General features: G+C 37.5%; 1 protein-coding gene across 1 annotated transcript in view; it reads right to left on the reverse strand.

Annotated features, from left to right (window-relative positions):
• Positions 1-21968, reverse strand: part of vps13c (vacuolar protein sorting 13 homolog C) — a 608306-nt gene that overhangs the window by 123443 nt on the left and 462895 nt on the right. Inside the window, exons 50-57 of the mRNA XM_051920790.1 lie at positions 18983-19149; positions 18424-18671; positions 17834-18060; positions 17578-17670; positions 10117-10482; positions 5905-5994; positions 1350-1505; positions 210-468 (exon numbers count right to left, since the gene is read on the reverse strand). Coding sequence (XP_051776750.1) covers positions 210-468; positions 1350-1505; positions 5905-5994; positions 10117-10482; positions 17578-17670; positions 17834-18060; positions 18424-18671; positions 18983-19149 — 1606 coding nt within the window. The remainder of the gene's footprint in view (positions 1-209; positions 469-1349; positions 1506-5904; positions 5995-10116; positions 10483-17577; positions 17671-17833; positions 18061-18423; positions 18672-18982; positions 19150-21968) is intronic.

A 21968-nucleotide genomic window follows, 5' to 3' on the forward strand; every position in this document is an offset into this window, starting at 1 on the left:
CAGCTCTGGAATATGTGTATGCTGAAAGATATCTCTCTATATATATATATATATATATTTGGATGGAGCAGAAGTATCAGTACACTTGATACCACTGGAAAATATGCAGAAGTTATGTATGCAGGTCAAGGACCATGAAAAGAATCAAACCTATAATTTTTATGATTATACTGTTCCTTATTAAAATGTGTTAATTAATAGATACTTACAAATAATGATTGTAAAGAGGTTGCTTTCCTGGCGCTGAAGTGCAGAGAGTCTTCCTCGGCGAGAAGGCTCAGAATTTGAATAGTCCAACTCCAAGCTCTGCCCTTCTGGAATATTTTGAACATTTTCATCTGAATTAATGGATTTTAGATTGTGACTGTGTCTGACGATTAATGGAATTCCAAGAGAATTTTTGATAGTATAGGGAGCTTTCTCTTTCAATAAACTGTTAAATGATGAAGAAGTTCCTTCAGAAAATGCCTAAAAAATAAATTATTTAAATTTGACAAAATTTAATTGAAATGTATGTAAGCATATGTATTATTTCTGAAGACTGCTGACACTAAGCTACAAATTCTTTAAAAAATGGGTTAGAAATTAGAGCAAAATTGTAATTTTCAGGATAGTGTAAATAAATAAAAAAATTATAGTGGCATTCAAACTAGAATAATATTTGCAAATCTCCTTAGCATACTAAAACTAAGAATAGCCAAGGGCTTCCTTTAACTGTATTCTACAATCTTTTTTGGTAAAGTAAGTATATCTCCACTATCCAGAGTGAAAATTATTCAACAATTTCTAATCCCTACATTTAAAGGGCTTTACTGAACATCTAACTGATTTTTTGAGAACAACACAGCTCAAGAAAAGATTGAATGGGCCAACTTAGGAAGACTAATGCAGTTCAATAAGTGCATTATGATAGTTTCAAAATGGATGAATAGTGCTAAAGTATTTATTTGTAGAGTGTCAAGAAAACTGTAAAATACAGTGTATAACATCAGCACTTTTGATTTTTTTAATCACAAAATTCAAGACAGTGTTCCAGATTTCAACTGGTGATTTTCTAAAGCACAAAAAATGGACTGTATCAGAACCAACATTATCCACTATGCTACAGTAGAAGCTAACAATTAAGAAAGTTTCTTCCAACAATAATATACTGTAGATGCAAAGCAGTGTTCTGCTTGAAAACTGCAATTAAAGTGATTTTTACATAATCATCTTATAGCACTTAACATTTAGACAGACATACAGATAGATAGATAGAAAGAAAGAAATGTATTTGTCCCTAGGAGGAAAATTAGCTAAATTGATTAATGATGATTGCATTCTAAAAACTAGAATGTATGTAAAGTTACCTTTGCAAGATTTGTAAACACAGCAAGGGTGCACTTAGAAACAGTTACATTTAGTGTGTCTTTTGAACAGATGTTAATTGAGGTTTTTGGTTCAGGAAGCAGAACAAAATCATCTCCGGGTACTGGATTTTTATCTTGAATTGGATTATTCTTCATCTGTTGTGAAAGAAATATACATACATTATCACAAAGTATAAAAAAGGAAAGTGGAAACCATTCCTCAAAGAAACTTGATATTTCAGTGCACCATGCAAGCAGAAAATACAGAATTCCATACATAATTCTTCCTAAATTGATAAATTGGACACAGGACCTAATAAGCTAATAGAACAAAAACAACTTGGAAATGTAACAGGAAGCATCAGAAGGTATCAGGAGCATCTTAGACATACTCTTCTTTATATTATGTACAATTGCTACATTTGTTACTATTATTGTTTGTATTATTAGCTGGTATTATTTATTCATTTATGACTGTCTGTTAATCTAATATTCACTTATACATATATATTATATATATATATATATATATATATATATATATATATATATATATTCACTATGATCCTGGAGAACATTATTTCATGCCATTGTATGCTGCAATACTGTGTATGGATTGTATGAAAATAAAGCCACTTGACTTGTAATGTGAGGGTCTTTAAGATGAATGGAAAAATTTTCCTCACAAAATCTGTTTCCATCCTTAGAAGAAAAGATGAACATAGAGAAGACACCTGATGTTACATTCTAATCAAGCACCACCTCTTCTGCTTGACCAGGATAAAAACCACTAGATAGATAGATAGATAGATAGATAGATAGATAGATAGATAGATAGATAGATAGATAGATAGATAGATAGATAGATAGATAGATAGATAGATAGATAGATAGATAGATAGATAGATAGATAGATAGATAGATAGATAGATAGATAGATAGATAGATAGATAGATAGATAGATAGATAGATAGATAGATAGATAGATAGATAGATAGATACTTTATTAATCCCAATGGGAAATTCACTAAGCAGGGCATTATTTGTCTAGAAGGCAATTTCCTCTTATAATTCTTAATTTCTGGCACAAGTGGGTGCCAACACATAAACTGTTAAGAAGTGAACTGTTATTAGGTAAAACCTGAGATAACATTTCTTTATATGCTGTAACACAAGGTTTTTTAATGTATGGCCAATAGGGTGGTTAGATAAAGAATAATAATTAGAAAGTCTAGACTTTCCATACTTTTCTATTTACAAAAAAATATACAGCTCAGAGCTTGAGATACATGTGTGACATAAGGGGGGATAAGCAGAATACATACAGTACATAGAACATTAACTTTCAAAGCTCTCTGGGATATAGAACCAATACTATTATAATATAACAGGTTCATGCCTTAGGTCAGTCATCCCTTAGGTTCCCTCTACCAGAAAAGAATCTTACAACCCCTTGGGGACATATCAGTATCGCCTTTCAATGCATTCTGGATCAAATATGCCATTACTGCATGTCCATTTGGTGCCATTCAGAGTCAATGCCCTATAAGCCCTGTGAGGACTTCCGGTTGAGCAAACACTGGCAGGACTGGTCGCTGCTGCTCACTGGTAACTTTTGAACTTTTTTAAGATTAGTTTACGATTTAATGGACTGATCATCTGTTCTCATTTGGCAGACTTATTCTTCAAGCATTATTTCTCACTTATTTATAGCTAGACTGATGATTTCTAGCTCCACTCATGACTTTTCCAAACTTAACTAATCCATTCCTCCGAGGTCTTGCGATAATTCATCATGAGAAGTGGAAAGTCCTGCCGTTGTCTGTTCCAGCCTTCAGCTCTTTTGAATCCACCGTGTGTTAACTGACTGGACCTATTGCTACTATCATTGCAATTGTTTACCACCCCCCTAAATCAAATAATGACCTTTTGAACAACTTTTCTGCTTATGTTACACACTCATCTACTGTCTCACCAAACATAATACTGCTGGGGGATTTACTACAGACTTTACATCCTGCCTTGAGAATTTTGGATTCCAGCAGCATACTGATATTCCCACTTACTCTAAAGGACATATCTTGCACTTGATCTGCTGCTCTGGAGTTAGCCCCCTTGATTGTACAGCAAATGCACTCCCCATAACTGATCATTTTCTCCTTTCATTTAATGTTAAACTTACTCTTTCCATTAGTAAGCTTCCCTGTCTCATGTCTTTCCGTAATATTAAGAATATTAACTTAAGAGTTTCTTTCTTCTAGTAGTGATTCCCTCATGGACATTAATAATCTATTCACTCCTGATGAACTGGTCTCACACTGGACTCCATGGTATTCTTAACTCCCTCGCTCCATTAAAAACTACATCTGTTTCCTTCTCTTTTTCTGCCCCCTGGTTCACACCTTAACTTTGGCTTTTGAAAGCCAAAGGCTGGCAACTTGAACAGTTGAATACAAAAACTGGACTCTTTGTTCACAAAGAAGTGCATAAAAACCATATACCATATTACAAGGACTGTATTGCTCAAATCAAATCTAACTATTATGCTCACATAATTTCTTCCAATAAAGGTAACACCAAGTCATTGTTTTCACTGCTTAATAATATCACACAGCCCCCAGACTCTCTACCATCTCACCTTTATTCAACTGCTTTTTGTAATTCCCCTATTTCCTTCTTTAATGAAAAAAATCCAGAGGATACACCAGTATCTCAGGACGGATTTCTCCAGTACTTTATTTGAACTTCATCCACCTACTCACTCATGTTCCTCCTTCCAGCTTCCTACTTTCTCAGAAATCTCAGATCTTGTCCATAGGTCTACAGCAGAACTAATTTTTCCTTCCTACCCACCTCGCATATTGACTGCATAGCAGAAATTAAATCCTGGTTATCCTCAAATTTTCATAAATTAAACAGTAACAAAACTGAGGTTCTCTTCATTGGTACAAAATCAACATTATCCAAAAATTATATTTTTTCATTTGTTATTGATAATTCCTCTGTTTCCCCTTCCCCACAAGTCAAGAGCCTTGTTCATAGCCTTATCACTTCTCGGCTGGATTATTGCAATTCCCACTTCTTTAATCTTTCTCTCAAATCCCTCTATACACTTCAACTGGTCCAGAATTCAGCTGCCCGCATCATTACTAGAACTCCCCCTACTTATCATATCACTCCCGTTTTGCAGAAGCTTCACTGGCTTCCCGTTAAGATTCGCATTGACTTCAGAATTCTCCTGTTAACATTCAAGGCTATCCACAATCTTGCCACTCCATATCTGTCCGACCTCCTCTATGTTTCCGTTCCCTCCCGCACCCTTAGATCCTCTTCCTCCATTCACTTGACTGTCCCCTTCACCCGTCTTACCACCATGGGGAGCAGAGCACTCAGTTGCTCTGCTCCCAAGCTCTGGAACTCATTACCATCAGAACTTAGAAATATTGATTTATTTTCACTTTTCAAATCTAAACTTTTTTTAAAATATTTCTTTGTATTTTTAGTTTTTGTTTATAATGTGTTTTTTTTTATCTATTAGTCAGTGTCTGTGAGTGTTTAGAAAGATGCCTATGAATAAATAAAATGTATTATTTATGATTATTAAGCATATATTAATTAGTGCAGTATTAGGTTTTAGCAGACTGCACCAAAGTGAGCAGTGTATAAAAAATATTTAATTCTACAATTGATCTTAGTATAAAATGAGGCTTAAGGAAAATTATTATTTTTTATTCATCTTATATATAAACGTCTACGCGTGGAAGTGTGTCTGTCTGTATGCCCAGCCTGGAAGTGCGAGAATACAGCATGAAACCCAAAGAGCCCACAAAGCGGTCCCAAATTAACGAGTCAGAAGGAGAAAGAAATACGCGGCTACAGCATGAAGATGAAAGAAATTGACTGTCGCCAAAGTGAAACCTCCGACGAATGACAAACTTGCTTAGCTGCTAATACACAAGTGAGGAAAGCATATCGGCAAAACAAAACCTCTGAGGAAGGAGAAACTCACTAGGCCACTGATAGACAAGGGGGACAAGCCCGTGTATAAAACGAAACCATATACTCTGCATTTCAATTTTTTTCTGACCATTTCAATAGTTTGTAGGAGCCCAGGCTTTTTACAGCACGGGCTTACAGAGCTAGTTTAATATAAAAGTGAAAACAGAATTTATTTACCATGGGTATTTATTAGTAATATTGTCATGCCTACTGACAACAGTTAATTTCTTACTTATAAGTTCATAAGTTCAACCAACAAGAGACATGTTACTACTCTCCTGAGCCATAATAAACTAATTTGTGGAATAGAAAACACAAATCAGCTACTTGATATATATTTATGGTCCCAGCTCATGAATCTGAGGGGTTTGTGCGAAGTATGTTTTAGTGAAAAGCTGGAACAGATTTAAATTTATAAAACTACTTTACTAACATGCTAGATGTGTATCTAGACATAATAAAAACAGAGGACACATGAAGTACAAACTGTACAATTTAATTTACCATGATAATCAAAAAACTTTTGATAAGCTTCCCAAAAAATTTTTTCTCTCACCTCAAGCTTTAAATTCCATCGCTTTTTCCCACTGTCAATCCTTTCTATAAAAGGTTCCCACACTGCTCTAGATTCATTGTAATAATGAACCTACAATAAGAAACAAAAATCATAAGAATTGTAAAAACATGTAAAATATAAAAGTCCATGAAAGACTGCAGTGTTGTTGATAAATATATTACAGAGGGCAAGATGTGAAAATTGAGTGAAAAAAATATAATGATTAACACTAATACTAAAACATATTTTATAGTTCATATGAGTGTAATCCAAATTCTTCTCAAATTACCAAAGAATAAAAGAGAATAACACTGTATTTTTATAAGCTGAGTGAGGACTTGCAAGCCAGAATCACTGAAAAGGATTGTAGCTAAGCAGGGGCATAACTACCATGTTTGTAGGGTTTGACATCACATGGGCCCCAGTGTCACAAGGAAATTAAATTAAAAAAAAATAAATTAAATAAAACAATAATAAATAGAAAGGAAAAAAAAGAAGTCCAAATATTACTCGAGTAACCCAGGCATTGATTTGGACTCATTCTGCTTGCTTTAAAATAAAACATAATTAGCATTAAACTGAAAGCAACATCCACCAACAATTGCGTATGATGGTAGTGACATTTCAAAACTAATGTGGTCAGGTAACCTGTGATAGTCTGTTACAGGTTGATGTGAATTAATTACTCTTCTAGACGAAATAAGTAAGTACAGTGGAACCTCGGTTTGCGAGCATAATTCGTTCCGGAAACATGCTCGTAGTCCAAAGCACTCGTATATCAAAGTGAATTTCCCCTTAAGAAATAATGGAAACTTAGAAGATTCGTTCCACAACCCAAAACTATTCATATAAAAATAATTAATACAAAATATAAAGTAAAAATACATAAAACAAATTAACCTGCACTTTACCTTTGAAAAGAATCATGGCTGGTGTGCGTGAGTTTCTAAACTCTTGTGGGATTCCACCCAATGGGACGACACGCAGAAGAGCGTCCCAAAGCAATCGCAGTCTCCCAGCGCTGTAGCAGTTCGCCGTAAAAGCGAATCCGAAAAGATCGCGGACATGCTATAAGCGCCTGCCGTCGATGGGTGATACAAGGAACAATGAACATTATAAATGCGCAGGGCTCTGCCTGACTGCTGTGTCTGTTTCAAGCTGAATAAAGCTGGTGTTGCTAAAGTACTGAGACTCAGCTTTGTGTTTTAGTGTGCAAGACGGGGACTCTCATGTCACAGCACACACGCGCGCGCGCGAGCACACACACATACACACACACGCGCACACACACACACAGTCACAATGCTAATGCTGTAGTAGACAGTATACGCTCGTACGGATGTTTACTATGAGTAAGGCACGCCGACTCAGACGGAGAATAGGAGACGATTGCCCACAATCCTGCAGCGAGAGAGAGAAGAACCATCAGCTCAGTTGTGATCACATGACGCTCAGCAGACAAAGAGTATACATACTACTCGTACTGCAAGACCTCGCTCGTTTATCAAGTCAAAATTTATTAAAAATTTTTGCTCGTCTTGCAAAACACTCGTAAACCAAGTTACTTGCAAACCGAGGTTCCACTGTACAACTTTTACAACGTGTTTAAAACCATAGATACAAATATGCACATAAGTTATGTTATAAGTATGGCATTCTGCAAATGTATAAATAAAGGTAGCTGAAAAGTAAGGACTGATTCATAAAAAAAATACCTCGAGCAAAGTTGTGTTTGTTTATTTGAAATTATTGCATGATCCAAAAAATTTCAGATTTAGGGTGGCAGTGAAAAAAGATTCATGTCTTAGCTTAGATCAAAAATTATTTATACGTCATCAAAACATCTAAGCATTAAGCATTAATCAGGTGTTACTATGACAGCAAAATAAATGTCAATGTAATAGCAAAACATGTAGTACTAGAAATTTTATTCCACAGCCGCCCTAAATCTAAAATTTTATGGATCATATGTCAGTAATGTCATTAGGTCAAGTCAACTCAAGTTGGGGAGCATGCACTGGTACAGTGCGTTGCCACACCCACTACACGACGAAACAACTCGGGATCCTGGTTTGCAACCCCCCAGGCAGATACGCGACCAAGGGACACCTTGCCCAACACCCAGTCAATACAAGCATTGAACAGAGTAGGAACAAGAACACACTCCTGACGAACCCCAGAATCAACTGAGAAAAATGTAGAGGTTCTGTCTCCACTCTGCACAGCACTCACAGTACCAGTATATAGGCCAGCCATGATATCCAGCAACCTCGAGGGGATCCCGCAAACCCTCATGATGTCCCACAGGGCAGCTTGATCAACCGAGTCAAATGCTTTACGAAAATCGACAAAGGCTGCAAAGAAACTCTGCCGATATTCACGTTTGCTCTCCATGAGAACCCTCAATGCCAGTTGGCATGGTTTTTCTATAGTGTAATCCAGTAGTATGCAGTACAGTTCATTATGGATCATTTCTGTTTTTTGTATCGTATACAAATTACATAATTATAGCGATACTTCTTTCTAAAGCTACATCGTTGCCAGTGCTACTGCAGTATAATGTATTTTTAATCAATGTCAATTCATTTTCAAGTTTACAAATAATTTGACAACAGTGCTTCCCGTAATGTACGCGTACTGGTACTGCATACTAAAAGTGGGTTTCCTATAACTTTTTCAACATATGATGAAAATATTTTTTTATGATGACTACTATCAGTATTTGCAATATATAATTTTGCAATAAATGTTAAAAAGCCTTGTAATACTCATATATTATTTTTATATTTTTCATAAATGATGCACATCTTGGTAGCAAAGTGAGTAAGGCAATTCTAGTGCAAATTACATCACTTGTAATTAAAGATTTTAGAAATGAAATTGTGTCTTAGTTACATTATATAATTATATTTTCCCAGTTTGAATAAAAATGTACAAAATGTTTGATAAGAATATATGTATATTGATGTACCTAATCCTAGAGGCCCCATTAAAAACTTTCACACGGAACCCATACTGTCTAGTTACGCCCGTGTAGCTAAGGTATATGCACAATAATACTACAATTATTGCATGAGTAGTTTAAGAAATCAGTTGAATCTTCTAACTTCATTTTATGTACTGTTAGATTTTTTTACTGTTTATTTCAAAATATTGCTGAAAACTTTTAAACAGAAATGCTTGCTAAGTTCTCTTTAAATACAATTTTAATTTGTTAGAAGCAACTTAATACTGTAAATTTGGGTGTACCAACAAAAGCACACAGGACAAAACAAAGCCAACAAGAGTGCAGTAAGAATTACACTCAAGAAAAATGCGTGCAGCAGCAAATGAGTGCAATTAATTGGTGCACTTTTTATCTTGAGCATTTGCTGTAAAGAAAAATACACAAGTTTAATTTTGTTGACATTTACAAAAATGACATATCACTTGTACATTAAAATGTTGTTAGTTTTAAGTTTTGCGGATTGTGATGACATTTTTCTCTGTTTTTAAACAGCTTGTGAGTATGTTTAAACATAAATGTCATATAACAAAAGGAAATGGGAAACATAATTTGTTGTTAGTATATTAATGTATTGAAGGTAATGTCTTTGTGTATAGACTTGTGCAACCACTGTAATAAAAAATGAGTGCTGTGTGATTAAAGTAGAGTGCTGTGTGATTAAAGTAGGAAAAGAGATAGAAAAAATGCCTGCTAGTGACTCCATTTTACTAGTGGTATGTTAAATATTTTGAGAGATAAAGAGGTTAATCTTTTTGTCCAATTAGTCATTAATTCACATGTTGCTTGCTTAAAAAATGCATACTTCACTCTGCAAAATATATACAACATATGCCAGTAAGTATGGATATTTTGCCATACTGTCCACTACAACATGCAAATTAAAACGTGTTCATCTTCATCACTGTTAATACTGACATAAGGATGGGTGGTCTTTTAGACCTGTGTGCATGTCACAAAACCGTTTGGTATCATTTGTCAGCACCATTTTGTCCCACATACATTTTTCATGTTAAACTTAATTTGCTTGTAGAATACATTATTTATTCTGTTGTACTGTGTAGTATAATATGGTAAATCATTCAGAATAAAGCTAAAACAAAATATGGAAAAAGGTGAATAAATGCAAATGTGAAAAGGTAAAAGCTATAAGCAGCCAAACAGAACTGAATGACATAAATGATAAAAAAAAAAAAAAATTCTCTTACCTCTAAAGTCATGTCTGTAGAAACATGAAACAGTGATGTCCAGTTTTTAGCTGCTCCATTAAAGGAAGACTCAGCAAGCAGCAAAGGTGCAGTGCGATGCCCAAGACCTGACTCCAAGGTAACCTGAATAACCTTAATGTCAACAGAAAAGTTTTCACCTGAAGAAGGGGCTTCCAAATCAGTAAGTTGTTCTGTCACTTCTCTGGCTGTGTCTACTCCAAGAAACCAATAGTTGCACTGCTGAACATTTTTTTTGGCCCAGAGTGTACTGACATCACTTATGTTTTCTTGATTGTCTTCGGATTTAGGCTGTGTTGACATAGCAGCCATGATTGTCATTAATGTATTAATAATGACAGGGGAGATCTAAGATGAACAGGAAATTTTAACAAAGTCAACTATGGAAAAGATTTTTTTTAAGAGTTTAAGTATACATTTTTAACAAAGCTACTATTTATGCATGACAGGACAATTTAATTATTCATTAATGCAGATACTGAAACTTGATGCATGCATTATTTTTAATTTTCATTTACATCACATGTATAAGGGGCTAAAAGAAGTTTATCTTTACAACAGAGGACATTAGGGTGAAATAAAACTGTACTGACACAACTGTTGGAATGACAAATGCAATGCATTTTATTACTACATATGCTTGTTATTCGGCATCTGTTGGAATGACTTAGACGTAGCAGCCAGATGGTTATACAGATACAGTAGACATAGTCACTTATCCTCTTTTTAAGGTGTATACTGAAATTCCAGTCTGACATAGAATTTGTATTTGGAAGAGATCCTGCCGATGCAGGATAACAGCCTTGTTTTCATGGCATAAGAATGAATTACAGTTAGGTCCATAAATATTTGGACAGAGACAACTTTTTTCTAATTTTGGTTCTGTACATTACCACAATGAATTTTTAATGAAGCAACTCAGATGCAGTTGAAATGTAGACTTTCAGCTTTAATTCAGTGGGGTGAACAAAACGATTGCATAAAAATGTGAGGCAACTAAAGCATTTGTTTTTAACACCATCCCTTCATTTCAGGGGCTCAAAAGTAATTGGACAAATTAAATAACTGGAAATAAAATGTTCATTTCTAATACTTGGTTGAAAACCCTTTGCTGGCAATGACAGCCTGAAGTCTTGAACTCATGGACATCACCAGATGCTGGGTTTCATCCTTTTTAAAGCTCTGCCAGGCCTTTACTGCAGCGGCTTTCAGTTGCTGTTCGTTTGTGGGCCTTTCTGTCCCAAGTTTAGTCTTCAACAAGTGAAATGCATGCTCAGTTGGGTTAAGATCAGGTGACTGACTTGGCCATTCAAGAATTTTCCACTTCTTCTTCTTTCAAAATAAGACAATGCTAGATTTCTCTATACATTGGTACAAATTGACTGCCAATTTTCATTCTTTTTTCTTCTTTTAAATCGATACTGATACTTTAACATTCCATTCCGAAATGTATTTTCTTACTTCATCTGGTAATACTTCTTTATAAGCGTTCATCAATTAAATTACATATTTTCTTAATATGTCAGCCAAATGATACACTGCAATCTTACATAGTCATGCACTATAACCACTGTGCATTAAATGATGGAATTGATGAAAGGCTGCAACTGTACCTTTAGAACACATACATTCTATTACAACTACATTTTCAGTATGGTGACCCAGATATGTAAGAATATGCTGCTCAGACCACTCTTGCTTGTGATTCAAAAACATTCCTGATTCAGCCAATAAACTTGTTTAAAGTTGTTCTTGGGGAGAGGGTTTTTGGTCCACAAAGAATATCCCAGTTTTGCCATCCACGGAGGTAAGATGACACAGCAAAACCGAGACCAACCAAGTTATGTGGCTGAAGATGGGGTCAGCGGCAGTGCTCATGCTGAAAGGTACAGCAAGAGAAAAGGAAAGATGCAGCAGAAAGTGTGACTTTTCTACTGAGAAGCAAACCCCCTGACTTACAAGAATTGAGCCATCTAAGAGATTTGCAGAGACCGAGAAGGCGACCTCTTCCCATGAAGGCGGCTAGGTAAGTGACCTGTTACATACCCCTATTAAAGCTGAAGTGGAAGAACAGTCACAGCCTTAGTACAACATGTCTGTTGATATTCTATACATTGAAACACAAAGAACTGAAGACCATTACAAATGTGCTGGTTGCTATTGATCAATGTAATAATACATAGAACTTAAAGAGCAAAGGTACTTTATAGGTTTCTGTTACTGAATTGTACACCGTACATTGTTTTCTGATTGGCTGTGCAGTTGTGCTCTGCTTAACTGTGGTGTGGTCCGGCGTACTGTACACCACGTTTGCTTCTTGCCTTTCACCCAGTGCTGCTGCAAAATGCCGGGCCCCGTGATCCTAAACTGGGTAAATAAAATTTACCCCTCAGCAACTGCAGAATTACATGTATACCTACAACAGCTTCTCAGCTCTTTGTCACTTGACTACACTAGTGCTTAACACTAGAATTACCAGAGCCTACAAAAAAACTCGTAGATCCGTCCCACCTTAAATCGCTTCTTAAATCCGTTCGCACCTCTCTGCCATCCTCTTTTGTCTTCTAAATGTGCAGATAAAGACAAGCTGCAAACAGCCAGCTATTCCATCCCCCCACCGACTTAGAACGTGCACGAACTTCTCCCAACTCATGCCTTGATTGATTATCTGGGAGTGAAGTGGAATTTTAGAGTGGAAATAATAGATTGTTATTTGGAACACACGCATTTTATGTGTGTTCCGTTTCTACAGTAATCTGTGTAAACACATTTTTAAAACAGAAACGTTTTTCATATTCTAGTAGTAAATGACAAAATGTAGGCATAAACTACAGTATATAATGTATGAAGCCTGAAGTCCAAATATCAAAGAAACACTTTCACGAAAGGTACAAATAGAACAAGTGCACTTTTATTCAAAAATATAACTGCAGAAAAAAAAAAGCCGCCTTAGTGTGCGACATTGACACTCATTTACTATGACTGCCGCTGTGGCGCAACAGTATTAGTTGCTGACTGGGAATCAAAAGGTCACGAGTTCGATCCTGCACGACTTCCTTTTGAGCAGTGAACTGCTCTTATTTTTACTATTTTAGAATAAAAAGATACATTTGATTTCAGTCTGTAACAGCCAGTGTAATTTATGATATTTGTAAAGGTTAGCTTTGTTTTTGTTTTTTTTTTATTCACTTTTCTCTCAGTTGCGTTCAGGATCCTTCCCTAACCCACCTGACACTATTGTTTTCACATAAAGACGCGCTATAACTCTGCAATGTATCACAATACATACGACCGCGTGTTTTTTATCCCCCAATCTTGCCAGTCCCCACATGTTGCTGTATGCTGTTTCTTTTGTACTCCAGGACATACAGAGGAAAGCATAGTAAAGAGCAATAACTTCAGCACTATATGCAATCATCAGACACTCCCCATCTGACACTGCTGTTTTCACATAAAGATGCACTATAGCTCATCCAAGTAGCACCCTTCCTACATTTACAACATGTGTACTTGTTGCATTGTACACACCTCTCTGTGCTATGGTTCCTGTTACACTGAACAAGCACCTGTAATTTGCAGCTCTATTCATCATCTCAAAACACCACGCACATTCACAGTAATTCCCAGTTATGTCCACCACTCACACCCACGCCCACAACCATACAGAACTGATTCCACATCAGAGAATTTCCAGTTCCAGCATAAATTCACACCGATCTGACGCTGTTCATTTTCAAATAATATTGCATTAGTGCGATGATGTTTTCACATATATTGTCTTTCTTTCAGGTGTGTAATAGAAACCACAGCATAGAGAGAAGTGAGTACATTGTAACAGTTACACACGTTGTAAATGTAAGAAAGACGATCCTTGCGTGTGTGTGAATTGTTAACATTTGAATCTGATGATTGCATATAGCGCTGTCTTATTCAGTGCGTGCAAGAACATGCAGGTGGCCAGTTGCTGTGTGCTACAACATGCTGGCACAACGCACATTTTAAAAAAAGAGACAGACAAATATAGTGCATCCAGAAAATATTCACAGCGCATCACTTTTTCCACATTTTGTTATGTTACAGCCTTATTCCAAAATGGATTAAATTCATTTTTTTCCTCAGAATTCTGCACACAACACCCCATAATGACAACATGAAAAAAGTTTACTTGAGGTTTTTGCAAATTTATTCAAAATAAAAAAACTGAGAAATCACATGTACATAAGTATTCACAGCCTTTGCTCAATACTTTGTTGATGCACCTTTGGCAGCAATTACAGCCTAAAGTCTTGTTGAATATGATGCCACAAGCTTGGCACACCTATCCTTTGCCAGTTTCACCCATTCCTCTTTGCAGCACCTCTCAAGCTCCATCAGGTTGGATTGGAAGCATTGGTGCACAGCCATTTTAAGATCTCTCCAGAGATGGTCAATCGGATTCAAGTCTGGGCTCTGGCTGGGCCACTCAAGGACATTCACAGAGTTGTCCTGAATCCACTCCTTTGACATCTTGGCTGTGTGCTTAGGGTCGTTGTCCTGCTGAAAGATGAACCGTCACCCCAGTCTGAGGTCAAGAGCGCTCTGGAGCAGGTTTTCATCCAGGATGTCTCTGTACATTGCTGCAGTCATCTTTCCCTTTATCCTGACTAGTCTCCCAGTTCCTGCCGCTGAAAAACATCCCCACAGCATCATGCTGCCACCACCATGCTTCACTGTAGGGATGGTGCCAGGTTTCCTCCAAACGTGACGCCTGGCATTCACACCAAAGAGTTCAATCTTTGTCTCATCAGACCAGAGAATTTTCTTTCTCATGGTCTGAGAGTCCTTCAGGTGCCTTTTGGCAAACTCCAGGCAGGCTGCCATGTGCCTTTACTAAGGAGTGGCTTCCGTCTGGCCACTCTACCATACAGGCCTGATTGGTGGATTGCTGCAGAGATGGTTGTCCTTCTGGAAGTTTCTCCTCTCTCCACAGAGGACCTCTGGAGCTCTGACAGAGTGACCATCGGGTTCTTGGTCACCTCCCTGACTAAGGCCCTTCTCCCCCGATCACTCAATTTAGATGGTCGGCCAGCTCTAGGAAGAGTCCTGGTGGTTTCGAACTTCTTCCACTTACGGATGATGGAGGCCACTGTGCTCATTGGGACCTTCAAAGCAGCAGAAATTTTTCTGTAACCTTCTCCAGATTTGTGCCTCAAGACAATCCTGTCTCGGAGGTCTACAGACAATTCCTTTGACTTCATGCTTGGTTTGTGCTCTGACATGAACTGTCAACTGTGGGACCTTATATAGACAGGTGTGTGCCTTTGCAAATCATGTCCAATCAACTGAATTTACCACAGGTGGACTCCAATTAAGCTACAGAAACATCTGAAGGATGATCAGGGAAAACAAGGATGCACCAGAGCTCAATTTTGAGCTTCATGGCAAAGGCTGTGAATACTTATGTACATGTGCTTTCTCAATTTTTTTATTTTTAATAAATTTGCAAAAACCTAAAGTAAACTTTTTTCACGTTGTCATTATGGGGTGTTGTGTGTAGAATCCTGAGGAAAAAAAATGAATTTAATCCATTTTGGAATAAGGCAGTAACATAACAAAATGTGGAAAAAGTGATGCGCTGTGAATACTTTCCGGATGCACTGTATATGTGACATTTTGAAGAAATAATTTTATGACGTGAATAGCACCAATCAGAAAACATTGTTGAAGTAATGCAATATTATTTCAAAATGAACAGCGTCAGATTGGGTGTGAATTTATACTGCCGCTGTTAGTAAGTAAAAAAGCATGAATTAATCAACAGAAATAACCGATTTCGACATTTTAAACTTAACGATTTACAGTGCATACCAATTTATAAACATTATGTCCGTTTGAGGTTACAAAGAAAAAAAAAAACACTTCCTCCCCAGCAGGGAATCGAACTCGGGTCTCGGCAGGGCTGCTGTGCTCCGAGTCAGCAAATCTTAGCGTTACGCCACGGAAGGTGTTGTATCATTCTTGAACCTTTTGTGAAAGTGTTTATTTGATGTTTGGACGTCAGGCTTCACACATTCTATAGTTTATGCCTACATTTTGTAACATTACTAAAATATGAAAAAGTTTCTGTTTTAACAATGTGTTTAAACAGATTACTGTAGAAATGGAACACACATGAAATCCGTTTGTTCCAAATAACGATCTATTATTTCCACTCTAAAACTCCAGCAGTTCAGTCACTCCCAGATAATCAAACAAGGCATGAGCTGGGAAAACTTAGTGAACGTTCTGCAACGGTGAAGGATGGAATAGCCGGCTGCTTGCTGCTCGTTTTAATCGGCACATTTAGAAGACAAAAGAGAGGTGAGAACAGTTTTAAAGTGAGCCGGATCTACGAGTTTTTTCGTAGACTCTGGTAATTCTAGTGTTGAACTCTCCCTCACTGTCACCAGACGAGCAGAGCATGTGCGTATATAATTTTGCCTTGACTGCAGGAGGAATTACACAATTTTATTATTTTTTTAAATAGCAGGAATAACCTTCTGTAAATGTCATAAAGACACTGTCACATATCACTGTATTTACATGCTTAAATTCATATATAACACTGGAGTGTTTTAGGATGCTGCATAACGTCCTCAGAGAGAGAGAGTCCAGAATTGACCACCAGACTTTGTTTGCTGCAGGACAGTATTTGTGCTCACAACGCAGATGAGTCCTTCTTTACATTACTGTGATTGCTATAATTAAAAGCACTAAAGTCATAGAAGACATTCTGGAGACATAACAATAATGTCCCAACACTAGAACACCTAACAAACCCATGGGTGACAAGAATTAATGCTTATCATATTTTTAACGCAAAACACTTTAAAATGCCTGAATAATTATCGAAAAAACAAGAAATGGCCAGGCTGGATCTTTTGAGGTACAGGCATCCTATAATTAGGCAGTTTCACTTTTTGCATGGTCCAATATGCCCATGTCAAGGACTGATTAAGCCATCAGTAATGCTGAGATTTTACCATTTCTAAATAAAGTGGAATATTCTCTGTTAGTGGTTTCTCTAACGCTGCCATGCGTACTTAATCAATACTGGTTAAAATCATTCTCAAATACTGCAAACTTTAGGAGGACATTTTGAACCCAACCAGAAAACTGCCAGTGTCTTTACAGTGTGGGATAGTATTAAAGCCTTAATGAGAGAAATCCTTATTAAAGAGATAAGTGTGAATAACATGAAAACAAGGTTGTGGGAACTTGGTGCAGTGGAAAGGGTGCATAAAGCAAAGGTGGCTTATGTGGTAAATTCCTGTTCAGAAAATCAAGACAAGAGGATTCTTGCACTGGACAACTTTAAAAAATGGCATTAGATAAAGCTGAAAATAGTTTCTTCTTGAATAGATAGAATGTTTATTCCCAGTTAATCACTTCAATAAATTGATTATATCACTGTAGCAAACTGACCTTAATGATGACTTCTTCTACAGTAACAGCTGCACTTAGTGGCTTAGATGGAAGTAATTTTGTTTCTAAACTTAAACAACATGGTTTTAATATCTAAAGGAAAATGAGAAAAAATATCAGCAGGAAAAATAACTGTACCAGGCACATCATCAAATTACTGCATCATTTTTTCAAGTTTGTTTTCAAGAGATACTAGGATTATTCATAATAATCAACAAAAAATAACTTAAATATTTTGAATTAAATTATAACTTACTGTGGTGATTGCTTTATCACTCTCATTTCGAATGAAAGGACAAGCAAGCACTCGAAGATCCTTTAAAGTTGTTTTTACTGTCTGAGATCCTTCTTCACTGACCATTTCAAAATCACATGTGAATGACACAGACAGAGCAGGTGCATCTGCCTTCATCAGATTTGCCACAAATACAATCTCAGGGTCAGTAATTAATGCTTTAACTTTTATGCTTGGACCTGACATGGCTGAAATTGCAAAGATGTAACTTAATGTTTATAAGTTAAATGAAATAAGAGAGCACAGGTCTTTAAACAGTTTTTTTTAATTTAAATTACATTCAGTAAATATGCATAATACAGGTGACCTACAGCCTCAGAAGTACACATCTGCATTTACATTAGTGTTACAGTTATTTAAATCTCATGAAAATGGCCTATATTTTGGATAAATAAGAACACACATTCATTAGTATAAACTTCCTAATAAAATTTTTCTTGCATCCCATTAACCATAACAAATCTAGTCTAACACAATTTTTACAAAGCACTATACTAAAATGACATTTTTCCTACAATTAATGGCAATTATAAAAGTCAAAAGTATCCAACCTGTTCCAGATGTTCCCTTAGCAGATGGAACCTGCTTCATTTGTAGCTGATTGGATTTATCTGGTACTGTCAAAGGACTCTGTGGAATTGCTTTATTGAAGAAATCAGCCACAGTCTGCAGAAATTCAATGCTGGCACAGACATATGGCTTTTGTAAAACTGCCAATAAAGAACTCTCTTTCTTGCTCTTAAAATACTTCATGTCAATCATGGCATTTGTCCCAATGTCTTTTTTCTTGTCAATCATCCTTTTTAAATAAAACAGACACAACTATAAACTCAATTTCATGTTATATGAAGCTACTTTTCAAAAGATTTTGTTAAGAAAGCATACATTGTAAGATATAGTATAGGTTGGGGAGTACAAATTGTAAACTGTTTCCCACATTGTTTGTCCTCTATGAAAAGAAATATTAGGAAGTGGTAACCCTCCTGTTCACAGGTAATTATAGCTAAATGTGACATTGAAAGCCTGAAAAAATGTGTTTCCAGACAATAAACAATCAGGCCAGGCATTACTTATTTTTAGGCATCGATAGTAATAACGTTTGATACACACCTGGAAGTAACTCTCTGGAAACCCAGCCTCATATCATCCAGAGTGCAAGCCATTAGTTTTGCAGATAATTCCAAATAACCACTTTCTAACATTTTTCCAGACATAGTCACTAAACACAATCCAAACTCTGCAAGAAGCAGACTATCATGACGTTGGGCATTCTGTAACTAAAAAAGAGGTTTAATAACATATCAAAGATAGTATAGCATTATCATTTTTTAAATATATTTTGTAGAGGCAAATGGAAAAAAAATTTTAATCTATATATAAAAGCCAAATACTACTGACTCACTCATCACAAAATCTCCCGAACCATGAGGACTTGGGGCTTAAAATTTGGAATGTAGGTTACCTTTGGCCCATTGGTCAAGTCAAGTTGGGGGAGCAGGCACTGATACAGTGTGTTGCCACACCCACTACACCCTCCGGAAATGACCCTGTATCTACCACAGCCAGGTGTTACGTGGGCAACCCCTTGGCCTGGTCCAGCCACTTGGGTTCCCAACAATGAGGATCTTACAAGCCGGATCACCCTTGGGGAAATGCGCCACATGGCCGTAGTGCTGTTACTGACGCTCCCTCACAATGCAGGTAATGTGCCTCATTTGGGACTCCATGAGCAACCGTTCATTCGACACAAAGTCAAACCAACGGTACCCAAGGATTTTCCGGAGAGACAAAGTAGCAAAGGAGTCCGGCCATCATCTCAGGTCACTGGATAGCGTCCATGTCTCACAACCATATAGCAAGACAGGAAGCACCAGAGATCTAAAGACTTGAACCTTTGTCCTTTTGCATAGATATCGGGAGCGCCAAACACCCCTTTCCAGCGAATTCATGACCCCCCCATGCTCTCCCAATCCGTCTACTGACTTCATAGGAAGAGTCACCAGAGACACGAATGTCACTGCTAGGGAATCCATTCCCAGGAATTCGGGAATCCCGCATTTCATTCCCGGGAATGACACAGTGCATGGGCATCTCACATGTGAACAGTTTTAGAATGACCAACACTTATTTTTAATAAAACTACTGCAATATGTTGACACAAATAAAAGACTAACCTTATCTACAAGCAGTTCATGCTGTCATATAAGTACATGTATCTTTAGTTGTGGCAATAAGAGCGTAGAAAGCACAACGTCCTCACAGGTGGTGCAGTGGTAATGCTCCTGCTTTGCAGTAAGGAGACTGTGGAAGATTGTGGGTTCGCTTCCTGGTTCCTCCCTGTGTGTATAGCGCTTTGAGTACTGAGAAAAGAGCTATATAAATGTAATTTATTATTATTATTATTAATGTGTCCAGTGTGCGGTCGTCCAGGCAAGAATGCACCGTCGTGCAGAAGTATGCCAGCCGCTGAGAAAGTATGCTCTGCCTAAAACTGAAGTAGGCGGCACAATCATCAGATACTGATACACTTGTTCTAAACAACGCCCGCGCTTGCCGTTGCTCTGAAACACCGCCATTTCAGCTTTTACTGATGCATCTAGTTTCTTGTCATCATTCTGTGATGGCAAGTTTCTTGGCACAGATAATGCGGATGCAACAGACTGACGCATTGCAATTTCAAGTTGCTGTTCAAAGCTGTTGTCTGATGAAGTGCAAGCTGCAGCAATGGCACCACCTTAATTATTTTCAACTATAACTCTGTTATTTCTTGATCGATTTTTACACTTTTACATGCTATATATGTGAGCTTGGCCGTTTCCGTTTTCCCAGGAATTACAGCAGTTTCAATCCCGGGAATCTGGAGCCCGGGAATGGCTTCCCTAGTCACTGCCAAGGAAAGTAAACCTCTCCACAAGATCGATGCTTTCTCCACAGACAGACGCACTACTGTTGGCTGTGCCCAAGAGGTCATTAAAGGCCTGGATCTTGGTTTTTATCCAGGACACTTGCAAAACCAGACACTTACGACTCCTCGCTCAGTCTCTCAAGCGCCCCGATCAAAGCCTCCATTGACTCCGCGAAGATCACAGCATCGTCAGCAAAGTCAAGATTCATGAATCTTTCTTCACCAGCAGATGCCCCACAGCCGCTGGACCCCACAACCTTGCCCAACACCCAGTCCATACAAGCATTGAACAGAGTAGGAGCAAAAACACACCCCTGACGAAGCCCAGAATCAACTGGGAAAAACATAGAGGTTCTGCCTCCACTCTGCACAGCACTCACAGCACCAGTGTATAGGCCAGCCATGATATCCAGAAACCTCGAGGGGATCCCGCAAACCCCCAGGATGTCCCACAGGGCAGCTTGATCAACCGAGTCAAACGCTTTATGAAAATCGACAAAGGCTGCAAAGAAACTCTGCTGATATTCACACTTGCTCTCCATGAGAACCCTCAGTGCTACAATGCGGTCGATGGTAGACTTCTTAGGCATAAAACCAGACTGTTCCAGTCGCTGGTAGGTGAGCAAATGATTATGGTTCCTATTGAGGATTACCCTAGCAAGGATCTTACCCGGCACCGAGAACAGTGTTATCCTCCTGTAGTTGCTGCAATCCAGGCATACACACTTCCCTAGATAGATAGATAGATAGATAGATAGATAGATAGATAGATAGATAGATAGATAGATAGATAGATAGATAGATAGATAGATAGATAGATAGATAGATAGATAGATAGATAGATAGATAGATAGATAGATAGATAGATAGATAGATAGATAGACAGACAGACAGACAGACAGACAGACAGACAGACAGACAGACAGACAGACAGACAGACAGACAGACAGACACACTTACTTTATTAATACCAAGGGGAAATTCACATACTCCAGCAGCAGCATATTGATAAAAAAACAATATTAAAGAGTGGATTTGATGCCAGTCTCCCAAATGGAAGCAAAGATTGCTTGCAATGCCAGGAGGACAGCCTTACCACCAGCCTGGAGAAGTTCACCCAGGATACCACAGATCCCTGCAGCCTTTCCTCCCCTCAGCTGGTTCACCACCTGTGCAAAATCAGTGAGATTG

Source organism: Erpetoichthys calabaricus, chromosome 17, assembly GCF_900747795.2.
Source record: "Erpetoichthys calabaricus chromosome 17, fErpCal1.3, whole genome shotgun sequence".
Lineage (NCBI taxonomy): Eukaryota > Metazoa > Chordata > Cladistia > Polypteriformes > Polypteridae > Erpetoichthys > Erpetoichthys calabaricus.